This window comes from Rhinolophus sinicus, linkage group LG04 (genome assembly GCF_036562045.2).
Source record: "Rhinolophus sinicus isolate RSC01 linkage group LG04, ASM3656204v1, whole genome shotgun sequence".
NCBI classification, from domain to species: domain Eukaryota; kingdom Metazoa; phylum Chordata; class Mammalia; order Chiroptera; family Rhinolophidae; genus Rhinolophus; species Rhinolophus sinicus.
Window position 1 is genome coordinate 57,148,697 of NC_133754.1, and position 16,128 is coordinate 57,164,824.

Below are 16,128 nucleotides of genomic sequence, written 5' to 3' on the forward strand. Positions count from 1 at the left end.
AAACTTTTCTTTAAAGGCATAATAAAACAGCTGGAATTTTGTCAAATAGGATGAAGAAAAAAAAAATCAAACACAAATTGAAATTGTCCATAACTACAGGTATTAAAGATATTAATTTACAGGATAATGTACGAGGTCTAATAATTAAGTTCGAGAACTTGTTACAACGTTACTAACCTTTTTTTGATATCAGAAGGATTATTCATTCTGAATTTGTACCAACTAGACAAACAGTTAACCAAGCTTACTGTTTGAAAAGGCTGTATGAAAAAGTTAGATGTTCTGACCTTTTCGCCAACAATTCATGGTTCTTGCATCACGACAATGCACCAGCTCACACAGCACTGTCTGTGAGGGAGTTTTTAGCCAGTCAACAAATAACTGTCTTGGAACACCTTCCCTACTCACCTGATCTGGCCCCCAATGACTTCTTTCTCTACCCAAAGATAAAGGAAATATTGAAAGGAAGACATTTTGATGACATTCAGGACACCAGGGTAATACGACGATAGTTCCAATGGCCATTCCAGAAAGAGTTCCAAAATTGCTTTGAAGGGTAGACTAGGTGCTAGCGTTGGTGTGTAGCTTCCCAAGGGGAGTGCTTTGAAGGTGACCATAGTGATATTCAGCAATGAGGTATGTAGCACTTTTTCTAAGATGAGTTCGCAAACTTAATTGTCGGACCTCATAATGTAGACATTTCTATCAATAAAATATAAAAACCTTAAAAAAAAATTAGGTTATACCAATATGCAACTAAAGACAGACACTGGCAATGTGCTTTCCCATCTAGTTTTACACTCCCAAACGTCTTCACCACCTTCCACATAATCATGGGCTTGGTCAATCCGGGTTCCCTTGTCAGTGCTGGGTTTGCAAGTCAAGTGTGGCACTTGTGGCTAATAAGACACCCGGGGAAGGATGCTGAGGTTTCTGGGGAGGGTTTCCTGGCTAATATAATTATGAGACACACAGAAGGAATGCCCTCCCCTTCCAGTGATTGTCTCGTTTGCTGAGTGTGTTTGGCTGTCACAGAGGCAGTCATCTCACCGCCATGAGATGCAGTGAGCTGGCTGAGTGCAAGCGGATAGGAGCCAGCCTCTCTCAGGACTTTCATGTGAGAGAAATTTTCCTTCTAACCCGGCTGAATCAGGGTTTCCTGTTCTTCATGGGTCAAGACATCCCAGTTTGAGAAATGCTTCTGGATAACTCATCCGGAGAGGCCCAACGGGCTGTACTTGCTAAGACTTGGGGTGACACAACTGTGACCATCCATCATGACTCATTGCCAACAGAAGGGTAGCAGCAAGTTTCCTCAAAGATAATTGTCCCCACACACATTAGCTCCCTGAACATTTTCATGGGGCACACCAGACACTAATTTTATCAGCACTGAAATATTAAAAACAAAACAAGCATTGTGTTGCTTTAATGAATGTTTATTTAGTTAGTGCCTGTTAAGTACGAGGCACTGTGTTTGTAAATGCAGATGAACAGGGCATAATTCTTGCCCTTAACGAGCTCACAGTCTAGCATGGGGAACTAGACAGGTACACAAATAGCTACCATACAAGTCATAAAGTGATGAGTGCCATGAGCGTGATCCCGTAAAATACTCTGAGAACGCAGAGGAAGAAAACACCATTTTTGGACGAGAATAAGAGGTACCTTAGAAGTATGGGGTCTAAAGTGACAGGTCATATGTAGATAGGAGAAAATTAAGAGGAAAAAGTAATCCAGGAAGACTATAATCAAAGTCAGAAGCAGGAAGTCCTGACCTTGACGGAGGTGGGAGGACTCTAGATGGGCCCAGAAGGTGGGGGAGGAAAGCTGGAAATGGGTGTTGGGCTCAACTGAGGATGGTTACGCATGCCAGGCAAAGCTGTTACAACTTCAGTGTAAGGTTCTATAAAGAGGTGATCTGCTCTGAGCTCCGCTTCATAAAGCTTAATCCAGTTACTTTACGGAAGGAGGGACTGAGGGAAGGAGGCCAATTTAAAAAGAATTACAAGAGTCTAGACTAGAGTAATAAGGTAGTGACAATGAGAATGAAGAAGATACAGGGGACGATGGAGACAGAATTAAGATTTGGCAATGACTAAATATGGAAAAAGCAAGGAAAAGGAGGTAGGTGGGTGAAAGATGGCAGTGTTATATTGAGACGAGAATGATCCACCCACAGAGCTAGGAAAATCCAAAGAGAAAAAGGTTTGAATTCAGAGGAAGAAAAGAGGGAAGAGCTGAGCCTGGATATGGTAGATGTCCAAGTGGGGGGTTCAGCAGGCAGTGAGAGTTGGGATGAGAGTTCAGGATAGAGGTCTGAGCTGGAAATACACACTAGGAAGTCATCCATGCAGCGGTGACAGTCGAAGCAACGTTGAGATGGCCTCATCTCACCACAGAAGGATGCTCTAAAGTACAAGCTATCGTCCCATTTTCCTTAAATACGGAATTCTCACAGAAAATTCCTAAGTATGATGATGCATCACAGGAAAAGTGCTGTTTCTCTTTGTGTGTCCTCCCATCCTCACTCCTGAGAAACTACTTCCTCACTTTTGTGATTCCAAGCAGGAAAGCGGCCTCCACTGTGGAGGGTCATTCCAATGAGAGTTTTTTAAACTTTCATTATCATTTATTTGGAAGAGTTTTCCATAATAAAATTATTTTTCTAAGGATTTCAGAAAAGCTACTGATGTATCCCACCTCATGGGGTCTAACTAAGACTTGGAAGGGAACTGAGAGGCCATCGCTACCTCCCTCATTTCACAGATGACGCAACCACGGCCCAGACAGGCCAAAGAACTTGCCCAATATTTTACGCATAAGGATGGCAAAGCTGGAGCCCAAGCAAGACAATCTGCTTTACTCTCTTCCATAGCTACGTCCCTGGGTACCACCTAGGTACACGGAGAGAAAGACAGGAAAGTAGGTGGGTGGTCAGGATGGATGGATAGATAGGTAGACAGACAGATGATTGATAGGTTGATAGATACATAAGCCGATAACTAAGCAAGAGTGGCTGAAAATAACACATCTGTATTTCAAGATTTTTTTTTTTCAAGTGGGGAAAAGGAGAAAATGGCTTGATAGAAAGGCATTTTTTTTGGACCCACCAAATGCCTTGCAGATCTGAAAAGGAAATGACCCTGACTTTCTTGAAATATGAAACTTCACTTAACCAAAAATTATTAGACTATATTATAACACATCACATTCAGTATGCTTTATAGTCGGCCACAACAAAAATGATGGCATTCTTGGTTGGCATGTATACACATGGAAGGGCAGTTTGCAGGAAAACTAGATCAATTAGAATCAGATCCTAGTTGTGTTTGTTTGTTTTTCTGTCACTGAAACAAAATGCCCATGGTAATTCCCTTTTGAAAAGTTAACCGAGAAATCCTTAGAATAAAGTTCCAAATCCATCCACTTACAGAGAAGATGGAGAAAAAAGACAATTTACATTTCAAATTCCTAAGTCCCACCTACGCAGGCGGAGTTCTGATGAGCCGGTCACAGTCCGTTAGCCTGAGTGCACCATCACCTTCCCCAACAATCTGGAAAGACACATCCTCAAGGTTTTATAATTAATGAGTCCCTTTGATAAAGGCTGCTTCGATACTCCCCCCAAGCCCATCAGAGTCTGCCAGCAGCACACTTCAGCCGGAGCTGTCAGATCTTCCAAAACACCTTCTTTCTGTAGAGAATGTAGGCAATGAGCACCCAGAGAGCAGTGGCGACAATGTTCTGAATGAGATGCTCCTTGTGCGACTGGTTGTCCTGCAGCCTCCACTGAAAGGGGAAGTAGTTCTGGAAGACCTCGTGCCCCACGTACACCAGGATGGAATTCATGCCTGAAGGAGAGACGCAGACGATAATGTTCTTCTGTGTCACATCTGATCATCTATTGAACTCTTAAAATTTGACTTTCGTTCAGTGAAGAAAACAAAAAGCACGCACTTGTATTATTGGCTACTGCCAATCCTAGATACTTACGGGTCAACTGTATCAAAAAATTATTGAAAATATTCATTTTTATAACAATGTAATTCTTGAATGCTAAATCAGAAAGCCAAAATTATTAACTTATGGGGTGGCCGGATGACTCAGTTGGTTGGAGCGTAAGCTCCGAACGACAGGGTTGCCAGTTCGATTCCCACATGGGCTAGTGAGCTGTGCCCTCCACAACTAGATTGAAGACAATGAGCTGCCGCTGAGCTTCCGGAGGGGCGGCCGGATGGCTCAGTTGGTTAGAGCACAAGCTCTCAACAACAAGGTGGCAGGTTCAATTCCCACATGGAATGGTGGGCTGTGCCCCCTGCAACTAAAGATTGAAAACAGCGACTGGACTTGATGCTGAGCTGCGCCCTCCACAATCAGATTGAAGGACAATGACTTGGAGCTGATGGGCCCTGGAGAGACACACTGTTCCCCAATTAAAAAAAATTATTAACTTATATTTTCTCATAGAAAACTTGAGGTCCAAAGAAAGTAGCTATTACTAGAATCAGGGGGCTGAAATGAGCCATTGAAATGATCTGGTCTGTCAGTCTCCAGGTAGAACCGCATTTAAACCATCTGCTTGTCTCTTGATAATGTCTCTTGATATTTCTTATGCATCATCTGTAAGGACGTGCAGTTACATTAAGAAAGAAAGGAAGGCCCCATTTCTGAAGCATTAGAAACTGGATGATATGCCCCGGGTTGTTTCCGATCCTCTACAATTTGGTATTACCTGAGGAAACAAGTGGAGCTTGTAATGACCCCACTGTCTTAGTGGGTAAAATGGGGTGACTGCCTGGGAACAGGCCAGGGACGTCCTGTGTAGCCTGGGACTGCGTGGCCTCTGCCACTTTCTCCCTCAGCCTGCGATGTGGAAACATGCCACCAGAGCCATGGCTCAAGGCCCCGGCACTGGGTATGCTCGGCTGGTCTCTGGTCACCATCATTGCCTCCCTTTGGGTTAGAGGTGACTTACCTGGGTACAAGAATGGGGCTCCTGTCCACAGTCCCTTCACATCCACAACGGGGTATAGGAGGAGCAGGATGAAGAAGGCGAAGGAGCTGAGCGTAGTGATGTATGAAATGGACCTAGGGGGTGAACGAGGTGTCTCAGCGCTCCTGGGGGCGCACCCGTGTGAGCACTAAAATGACGCCGTGTTCTATACCTACCAGAGATTTTTGTTTACTGGAATAAAGCCTTCATTTTCAGAAATTTTCGTGAAAGCAGCAGAGATAAGCCCCTATAACAAGGGATAAAGATGTTAAAGATGTCTTACGTATCATCTCAAAAAACAAATATGTTCCAAAACTGAAAAATATTAGTTATTTAATTATTCAGGAAGGGCTGAAAATTGTGTCTGATATTTTGTTCTCTGAACTGGAAAAATATTTTTAAGATGTGTAACTGAAAATATTCTCCAAAAAATATTGTTTCAGCATTCCTCTGAGTTGAAGGTAAAGTAAGTGATAAATGAGGTGAATCCTGAGAGGCAACACGATGGCAAGGTCAGGGGTAAAAGGAACAGTCAATCTTACAACTCTTGTCACCTGTACATTTGGAAGCCGGTGTTTGGAAACCTGTTATTTGCCTGGTCTTTCTGGTATGGTTCCCTACCAGAACCCACACCTCAGCTCCATTTCTTCAAGCCTTCCTGGCTGGCTATTTGATGGCAGACGCTGACTTATATGTAAAGACATTTTCCTAAGAAAATGAACCTGAGAATTTAGGCGTAAAGATTTGCTCCTCGCTGTTACTGAAGTGAAGAATGCTACCTGTTGTGATGTGGTGACAGCTGATAGACCCGTGTTGCTAAACATCTTTTTCTTTTAAATACGTGTGTGTGAAGAAAAGGAATTTTAATGAGAAACGTTAGTTACTTACTAGAAAACAACACCAAGCAGTGAATCTAACCAGGATGCCTTTGGTCTGATCCTTGTAATACAAGAGTATTTTTCCTGCCTGGAAAAGCAAACACAGCATGACCAAGAGAGTCACCTAAAGTATATTCTTATTTCATATCCATCCACTGTCTTCGTTACTCACAGACTCATCTGCCAGGCCCACTGCTAGAACCCTGGGATTACAAAAAAGAATGGCACGTCACCACTGCCCTTGACTCACGGAGATGGTGAGAGGCACATGGGACCACTGGGTGGGGAGGGAGTGACGTTACAGAGAAGGGCAGTCAAGGTGAGGCTATGAGCATAAAGCAGGAAGAGTGTTCAGGCAGACGGGAACAGCATGCACAGAAACATGTCAAAACAGGTGAAAAAGCCCAGCATCCCTGAGGTGCTATAGGTAATTCAGAAAGGCAGGAGGGTGAGGCAGGCAGGTAGGCATGTAGCTCTCACTACGAGGCACAGGCTTTCTCCCATAGGTGATGGAGAGCCAACCAAAGTTATGCTCCCCTGCCCCCAAAAGTACCAAGCGACCAGTTGAGACTGGCCTGCTGGATTGCCTAGTCTGGAAGCAGTTACAGAAGAGGGACAGGGACAGAGGTGGAACCGGAGGCAGGAAAACATTTTAAAAACAGTAAAATCTGAACTTTGCATAAAATTCCCCCCAAATTAGGAATTAATTTCTGAAAACATCAATGTGTAAGAAAATGTTAACTATTTATAATAACAGCTAAATTTTATGAATGTCTTGTATGTGCCAGTTCTTAGAACTTAACATGAATTAAGTTATTTTATCATTTTCTCACCTTTATGAATTAGGTGCTATTGAAGCACAGAGGGGTCAAGTAACCTTGGGCGCAAGGTTACCCCACCAGTAAGTGGCCGAGCTGGGTTTGAACCCAGGCAGTGTGCCCCAGGTCTGCACTCAACCTCAGGCCAGGGGCTCCCGCAGGTACACATTCCCCTAGAGTGTGTGTAGGGCTTAAATGGATATGTGTAAACTGTGAAGTGCTACAAAGACAAAGATGGTACTTCTAAACATGAAATTAATCACTAAGATGTATACCCTTTAGACCTGACTAACCGTTATAGGAGCCACTGGCCACATGCAACTACTTAAAATTTAATTTAATTAAAAATGAAATAAAATTGGCGGCCAGATGGCTCAGTTGGTTAGAGCGCAAACTCTGAACGGCAGGGTTGCCAGTTCGATTCCCACATGGGCCAGTGAGTTGCGCCCTCCACAACTAGACTGAAGACAAATGAGCTGCCGCTGAGCTTCCCGAGGGGTGGTCGGATGGCTCAGATGGTTATAGCATGAGCCCTCAACAACAGGTTGCAGGTTCAATTCCCGCATGGGATGGTGGGCTGTGCCCCCTGCAACTAAGATTGAAAATGGCGACTGGACTTGGAACTGAGCTGCACCCTCCACAACTAGATTGAGGGATAAGACTTGGAGCTGATGGGCCCTGGAAAAACTCACTGTCCCCCAGTATTCCCTAATTTAAAAAAAAATAAAAAAAGAATTGTTTTTCTTTAAAAAAAGAAATAAAATTAGAAATTCAGTTCCTCAGTCATGCTAGCCACATTATGAGTACTCAGTAGCCACACAGACAGCACAGGGTAGAGTATTTTCATCATCACAGAGAGTTCCCATTAGCTCTGCTTCACCCATGTTTTCCCTCTTCCAGTTAGCTCCCCTCAAACAATGGTTTCAACCACCAATAAGAACTTAAAGAAAATCTAGACTGTTCAGAATTTAAACGAAACTGTATGTGAGATAAAGCAAGAACCACCCGTATTGACTTTGGCATAAAATATGCAAAACCTGAAACAATGCAACGTGTACACAACTGACATGGTGGCTTCCCAGCGTAACCGGTACCCAAACACTCTGCACAGTCTAGTAGAGAAATCTTTTATCCAGAAACTGCTGTGCCTCCATTTCTGAGATAATCCATATGAACAAGAAGACTTTCTTTTGAGAATATAGAAATTATACCTAAGTATTTGAATGTGAATTTTAGCAACTTCTAGTTGTGACAATCTGTCAAATATACACAGAAGTTATTAGACCTGTAATATACAGATGATACACTTTCAATGAGCTATTTTAATGAAATAATTTTTTGAATTAGTGATGAAGCAATAATCACAGTCAGAAAAAATGTATCTGAATGAAATGAACAAATACCTGAACTCCTAAAAATGCCATCACGATGGAGTTGATGGTCCCTAGGATTCCTTCTGGATCGTAGGCCACCGTGGTGTGATAAAGCACCTTAACAAACAGAACAAGAGGGCAGCACTCACTCAGCAACTGCAGAAATCCACACAAGCAACCCACAGACCAAATACAAACTTGAAGACACCCTAATATTCAATACGTTTGCTTTAGCTGCAGAAATCCATTGCCAACCTGTGGGGATTATAGGCAGAATATTTCTGGCCAAGAAAGTGTATGGGGTGTGACACTTCACAAGGGAACACAGAGCCCAAGGATGAGCCATGGTCCAGTGCAGCCACTTCAACTTCAGGTGGCTCAGGGGACATGCCTAGTGACACAACACACCCCTAACCAGTTTCAAACACTATATATAATGTCATCATAATTTTCAAGTGTATTCTTTTTGGTCAACCCTATTGTAACAAATCAACAGCTTCTTATCTTCTTTTAAGGTAAATAACATTTAAAAATACATCTGTATTATTTCATTATAAAATAAATGTTATTGTAGAAACAGTAGAAATTTGGAAATAAACAGTGTAGTGGATACCACCCAGGTATCTCCCCCACCCCACCCCTGTCAGGACTAAAGCCTTGTTCCCCAGATGTTAGAAGTATGAATGGCCAGTAGCTCTCGGCCAAGTCCATCTTCTGTATTTGTCCTTAAGAAAGCTGCCTCTCCAGGAGTCACCCCCGCTTGCTGGGGGCAGTCCACATCCAACCAGGGATTTTAAGGGCCTGATCCCTCCCTTCAATTCAGAATGACTCTGAAGGGCCACCCCAGCCGGCTATGAGATTAGCTGAGGACTTCATGCAACTGCAATGCAGTCCAACTACTCCCTCTTTCCTTCCTTCCCCGGCAGGTGTTGCTCCCCAAAGGACTGCCTGATAAACTTGCTGCACATGAATCCCTGTTTCAGTCTGCTGTCAGGAAAAGCCCGAGACACACAGAAAAGCCCGAGACACACTGAAAAGCCCGAGGCACACAGAAAAGCCCAAGACACACTGAAAAGCCCGAGACACAGAGAAAAGCCCGAGACACACAGAAAAGCCCGAGACACACAGAAAAGCCCGAGACACACTGAAAAGCCCGAGACAAACTGAAAAGCCCGAGACACACAGAAAAGCCCGAGACACACAGAAAAACACGGTACTAACCATTTGATATTACAATGCATCCTCACTTACCAGACGATTTTCAAACAAAAATTGGTTCCCAGCATAGTTTATTAAATGGACAGTTTCAAGTTGGCCCGCCCTTTCTACTTCCCTTCCCTTACGAGCTAAGCGTCCAGGTCTAAGTGCGAGCAGCGTCACTCACAGTCGACGAAGGGTGCTGGTAAAGGTGATCATCTCCCAGAAGCAAGCGGTCAATGTAGCCAGCAGCTCCTCCAGTACAATTCGGATACTTCCCCAGATCTCCGATGCCACCAGGGCCAAGATAACCACTGCAGAGGGGAGAATACTTAGCTGACAAGACTTCAGAAGGGATAGGGATAAATACTGGCTGTGTACGCAGCCCAGCAAAGAGCCTCAAACATACACAAGCCTGGAAACCCTTCCAGCTCCATGAACTCTCCCCAGTGCTCTCTTGACAGCCCCCCATGTTAAGGCTCAGAGGCCCAATGTCCATTCAAAGTGACCCTGAACAAACCTCATGGAGACACTCCTCTGGACACACACGAAACTCCTCTCCCAATACTAAGTATGCCTCAGGGAGAAGGAAGAGTTGAAGAGGATTCCTCTGACTTGGAAAATTTGAAAGTACTCATGTAGCCCCAGAAACTGAGACTTGCCAGAAAATGACATGCAAAAAGAGATTACCTACACGGGTTCACTTACGTAGGGCATCCAGGAACAGGTAAGAAGAATGTCAAGGCCAGCCAAATGCTTTCCAGCATCAAAATGAAGAGCCACTGAGGCCAGCTGGATGTAATGTCTTGAAGAGAAGAGCACCTTCTCTCCTGAGTGAGGGGCAAAAAGAAACCTATGCAAACTAAATGCAAGTAGAATGGAAACTAATATGCAGTATATATATTTGGGAAATTCCCTGGGATTCTTCTCTAGGACTTTACGGTACTAGTATAAAAATAGATGCATGGTTATTTCATATGTATTATGCGGTCTAGATGTTCCCACTCTATTAAATACCACAGTAAAACATTAGTTAAAAAGAAGTCAATGGACAATTCTATTCCTTTACCCAAGAGAATTGAAAACAGATGCTCACAAAAACTTGTACACAAATGTATATAGAATCATTACAATGCATAATAGCCAAAAAGTGAAAACAAGTCAAATGTCCATCATTTGAATGCGTGGATACACAATATGGTGCATTCGCAAAAGGGAATGTTATCCACCAAGAAATCAAGTCATACATGGCACAACGTGGATAAATCTTGAATCTTGAAAAATACTTATGCTAAGTGAAAGGAGCCGGACACAAAAAGCCATATATTATGATTCCATTTACATGAAATGTCCAAAAGAGGCAAATCTGTAGACAGAGAGCAGATTAGGAGTTGCCTGGGGCTGGGGGACTTGGGAGGGAAGAGGACTGGCTAATAGTGAGAACAGGGTTTCTTTCGGGGCAATGAAAATGTTCTAGAATTAGATAGTGGTAATGACTGCAAAACTCTGAATATACTAAATATCACTAAATTGTACACATCAAACGCCAGTTTTATGGTACGTGAAATATTATCTCATTAAAGCTGTTCTTAAAAAAGAAGTTAAAAAACAAATTTTAAAAGGAAAATGAAATTTAAACTTTTGGAGCTATTCTAATTGAAGGAAGAAAGGTGTAACCCACCTTTTCTTGGTGTCCCACCCAACCCACTGCTCCACCCTGGTGGCCATGAACGAGCCTCTGCAGACCCTCAGCTCCCACAGGTGGCAAACCAAGCCCTCGTTCACCTGCACAGGTCTAGTCTCACTTCACCTTAAGGAAATCTACCATAGAGGGTACGGATACGCTGATGGGGAGGGCAGGGGGTAAAAGAGTAATGGTTAAACACACTACAGGAACATATAACCCAGCAATCATTACAGGAAGACACAAGAAAATCTGAGAGTTGATGATGAATTTGCTAGTTACATGTACAGAAAGAAGTTAGAAAATATAGCTCAACTTATTGTTAAGTGGGACCCCAAAGGGAAGAGTTTAAACATTTCCACCTGAATTTTTACCTCCATTGGGGAAAAAAAAATAGCTGTCACCTTGGTAAATTCAGCAATTTATGGCAAGATAGAAAGTAATCACAAAAGAGGGGACTCTTTCATATACTTCCTACAAAGAAGAAATAGCCAAGTATATACTGACATTCTCCCATACCCTAGCTTGATACTTTTTCTCCAAGTTAAGCCTGTGTAACTTTTGTATAGATACGGATGTTTATGTGAGTTTTTGCATATATCTTATACCACAAGGAATTTGAAAAATTAGCAGTTAATGCCCCAAGAAACTGAACCAGCAAACTAAAAGATGGTGATATTATTTAATTCCATCCATATGCATTTGATTACTGTACACTTCAAGATTTGTTAAGCGGGTACATCTCATGTTATGTGTTTTTTACCACAATACAAAAATGACTGATATAAAGACAAAATAAAAATAATGAATTGAAGAAAAAAATAATGCATTCCACTAAGAGTTAAAGAGTCTACTGAATTACAACATTACTCTCAGAACTAAAGAGAATTCTGAAAACTATACACTGATATTCCGCCCCCCGTCTTTTTTTTTAAAATAAGGTTTCTCACCGAGGCACAACTGTCAGGCACAGGTTTTGCAAAGATGAGCTCTAACACAGCAACCACAAAGTAAGTCACACCCAGCCGCTGGAGCACCCCAGGGATTCGCACCGTATCCCAAGACACTGCGGAAGGTACAAGTTAGGTAAAGGTTAGCCAGCATGTCTCATTTCCTCCAAAGACAGAATTACTTTTTCTAAAGGGGAAGACACACCTATATGGCACCTGAGTAAGACTTTTTTAAGCTCTTAGATGGAAATACTACATATGGTCAGGAGACATGGCTCAAACTCATAGCAGGAAGTGGTCAGCTGGGAGACTGGGATGAAAACAGAAGTGTCTTCCTAAGGTGTGGGAATGAAGCAAGGATGACCCCTGACCCTGAAGTTCATTTCCTGGCCCTTTCCCATTAGGATTATAGATTCAACTCTCACATCCATGAGGAACTTGCAGACCTAACAAGGCCAATGACTGACTCTACAGGCTACATGACTGTATCACTGGAAGAGTATAATCCAATAATGAACCCTATAATATATCTTTCTGGGAGCAGTGGCCCACTTTTAGAGATCCATCGAATCAACTTTTATGTGACACCTTCCCTTGTGACCCCCACTGGGGAGTCTAATGCCTAAAGACTTACTGCTTCTTGTCTGAGGGGTTTCATTTGGCTGTTATCTAATAATTATGTCCTCCTTTGCTAATGACACTGTAAGCCCCCTGAAGACATCAATCACTGCTTGTGGTACCAAGCACAGGGCTTACATCCTTGCCTCAGCTTTCCCGTCTCCCTCACACTGCTAAAACAATGACAGAGATGTCATTCCTTCCTAGTAACCCAGTTGACATACAGGTGGTGACAAAGGTGAATTCTTGAACTACCACACAATAGCTTTATTATGAAAGCTGATGGTGGGGGGTGGCCGGTTAGCTCAGTTGGTTAGAGCGCAGTGCTCTTACAACAAGGTTGCCGGTTCGATCCCCACATGGGCCACTGTGAGCTGTGCCCTCCACAAGATTGAAACAACTACTTGACTTGGAGCTGATGGGTCCTGGAAAAACACACTTAAATAAAAGTTAAAAAAAAAAAAAGTTGATGGAACCACAAAGTGGCAGGAGGGCAGCGTGAGCACCGGGTGGTCTGGTCTGCTCCCTACTCTGTCCTTCTCTACACTTAGCTAATCGGGAGAAAGCACTTCAATCTCTCGTGGCCTCAGGCTTCGTTTGCACAACAGAAGGGTTTGGGTGATCTTGGAGGCTCCTCCCAGGTCTAAAAGTCCAAGATAACAATAAAAATGCCCAAAGTTATACAAGCATTATACATACTTTCCTAATACCTGTTCTTTTTTTGCAGGTACTTGAGATGGAGGAATTATACCTCTTTTGAATTACAACATGTAGTTTCTGTATTTCAACCTAAGGGGAAAAATACTTACATGGACCAAGGCAATAATTGGGGTTCACAATGATAACCCCTATACAGATTAACAGGAAACTCCTCCATGCAATTTTCCCCAGCAATCTCAGTTTTGAACACCCTCGCTGCAGTATGGAAGTCATTGATAGAAAAATTGAAGATCCCATAATAAATACAAACCTAGAAGAAGGAAAAAACCCCAGCTATTACTACGTGGCCATTTCCAATGTTTTTTGTCTATATTTCATTAATATGTTATAATCTACTACATAGATGAAGCAACTGACTTTTTAGAGTAGCCAATTACTGAAATGACATCCAGTTAATAGTGAAGGAAAAATCCGAATGTAACCCTGTGAGGTTGTAAGGTTTGTGCTCCTTCAATCCTGTCTTAGGAGGAAATTATTTAGTATTGAGTGAAATTTCCAAGGACAACTGTCCCATTCAGTTATCAGAGAGAAATGATGGTGAAGATGCTACAATCCAAATAACCCGAGTCATTCACACGGCCTCAGTGCTTGAGAAACAAACCACACATTTCAATCATTTCTAAATTCACTCTTGATCCTGAAAGAATGAAAGCTGTATTATTTTCCTTTTCTTTTACTATACTAAATTACCTCTTTAAAAAAAAGTTGGAATAGTAAATTTTCTAATCATTTGGCAAGGGGTTAACAGAGATGACAGTTGCTCTTACTGCATGCTTGGGGTCCCCTGGCTTCCTTTCTTAGGTCACCTAATCAGATTAAAAACCTTCAGGAACAGGAACAGGCACCACGCCCCTTTCCTGCAGAGGAACCTCATACAGACGATACATAAATAAATACCAGGTCTGCAGGCATGTAAAACTCCCTCCTACCCAAACTCATCTCAAAAAAGAACCCCCAGCCGCCCTCCCTGAGTTCATATTAGTAATGAAACACAAGGGACCAAAGACATAAACCAGTAGCCAGGACTACCTCCTAATGATGGAGCAAAATTGCTTGAAGTGTCACAGAAAAGATACAAATTCCACATTGTAAGGAGGTCAGGGTCCCTCAGATGATCAGGGATAGAGTTTGGTTACCCTACTATTACCCTAAATTTTAATTGAATATCATTGCCCTGTTATATACTTAGCAGAATTCCCTGATACCAATATACTGCATTTCTTTTAGGAAATACGACTTTTATACTTATTTTCAGGATTAGTGGAATTTAACTACATATTCAGAATTTAAGAATTATTCAGCAACAAACTTTCAGAAAGACCTCATAACAGCAGAGACCTGTGAGTGACACAGGCATGAGGCCCAGAATTCAAGGCTGGTCTCAGAGAAAGGCTCCAGCATCAGCTGAAAAGAAAAACTTGGAGATGACCTACGGAAGAGCTGATGTTAGAGTGCCAACTCACCATGGGAATACTAGGTCAGCCACTGTCAGTCCTGCAGAAAAACAAAGGCACAAAGAGTAAGGAAAAGGATTCCAGAAGGTAAATAATTCCTAAATCTGGAACGGCCCCATTATATTCTCATATATATGGAAAGTAAGAATGTAACTGGGCCCAGGAGAACCACTGTGAGGTCTGACAATTAAGTTCGCGAACTTGTGGCAACGATGTTGCTAAACTTTTTTGATATCAGGATTATTCATTATGAATTTGTACCAACTGGACAAATAGTTAACCATGTTTACAATTTGGAAGTGCTGAAAAGGCTGCGTGAAAAAGTTAGACAACCTGAACTTTTCACCAACAATTCATGGCCCTTGCATCATGACACTGCACCAGCTCACATGGCACTGTCTGTGAGGGAGTTTTTAGCCAGTAAACAAATAACTGTATTGGAACACCCTCCCTACTCACCTGATCTGGCCCCCAATGACTTCTTTCTTTACCCGAAGATACAGGAAATATTGAAAGGAAGGCATTTTGATGACATTTAGGACATCAAGGGTAATACGACGACAGCTCTAATAGCCATTCCAGAAAAAGAGTTCCAGAATTGCTTTGAAGGTTGGCGTCGGTGCGTAGCTTCCCAAGGTGGGTATTTCAAAGGTGACCGTAGTGATATTCAGCAATGAGGTATGTAGCACTTTTTCTAGGATGAGTTCGCAAACTTAATTGTCTGACTTCGTAGAAGTTTGTCAACAAGTTTATATATATAAGCAGTGCTACTCAAAATCCATTCTTAAACCAACCACCGAGCCAGATTCATAGCTATTACTCAGGACCACCCACACCAACCTCAGGTCAATGGCACCCCAAGAAGGACCATGAGTCTTAGATGGCATGTACCTGGCTGTACTGAAAGGCACACCAGAATATGACAAGGATCATTTACAACTAAGTTCTTAACATCTTCTGCAGAGTCCTGACAGTAGAGACCTTTGGAATCTACGTGTTGTTAATAGCCAGGCATTACAGAGCCACAACACATAAAAGGAAAAACAAAACTAAAAGGCTAACAGAATTATTCAAAGGTCATTCTATGGAGGCAGGAGCTCGGCGGCTCAGAGGAGGCTGCTGGGGCCTCATCTCTGGAGCTCCTGGGGATGCTGAGTGATTCTCCCATGTAATCAGTGCTGCCTTCAGCAAATATCTTACCATTCCAACTCGCGTGTTTGAAGTACCAATATTTTCCTCCTCCATAATTAACGAAGACCATGAGGATAAGAGCTAGTCTGTAAAGCAAGAAAGCACGCTTTCAGGGCTTGCACAAGTGACAAGGAATGGCCCAGCTGCCACAGACACACTCATACTCACAAGGTGCAGTCATGACACAAGAGGACACTTAAAGAGCAAGAAACTATTACTTCTAGTCACTATAATTAGGACACTACACTA

General features: G+C 42.6%; 1 protein-coding gene across 1 annotated transcript in view; it reads right to left on the reverse strand.

Moving 5' to 3' along the window:
- Window positions 1-1,418: 1,418 nt before the first annotated feature.
- Window positions 1,419-16,128, reverse strand: part of HGSNAT (heparan-alpha-glucosaminide N-acetyltransferase) — a 31,287-nt gene continuing 16,577 nt past the window's right edge. The window contains exons 8-18 of the mRNA XM_074329589.1: window positions 15,889-15,965; window positions 14,698-14,728; window positions 13,324-13,484; window positions 11,897-12,012; window positions 9,971-10,092; window positions 9,450-9,576; window positions 8,096-8,182; window positions 5,885-5,962; window positions 5,173-5,243; window positions 4,979-5,091; window positions 1,419-3,854 (exon numbers count right to left, since the gene is read on the reverse strand). Of these exons, the coding sequence (XP_074185690.1) occupies window positions 3,673-3,854; window positions 4,979-5,091; window positions 5,173-5,243; window positions 5,885-5,962; window positions 8,096-8,182; window positions 9,450-9,576; window positions 9,971-10,092; window positions 11,897-12,012; window positions 13,324-13,484; window positions 14,698-14,728; window positions 15,889-15,965 (1,165 nt within the window). The 3' untranslated portion in view covers window positions 1,419-3,672. The remainder of the gene's footprint in view (window positions 3,855-4,978; window positions 5,092-5,172; window positions 5,244-5,884; window positions 5,963-8,095; window positions 8,183-9,449; window positions 9,577-9,970; window positions 10,093-11,896; window positions 12,013-13,323; window positions 13,485-14,697; window positions 14,729-15,888; window positions 15,966-16,128) is intronic.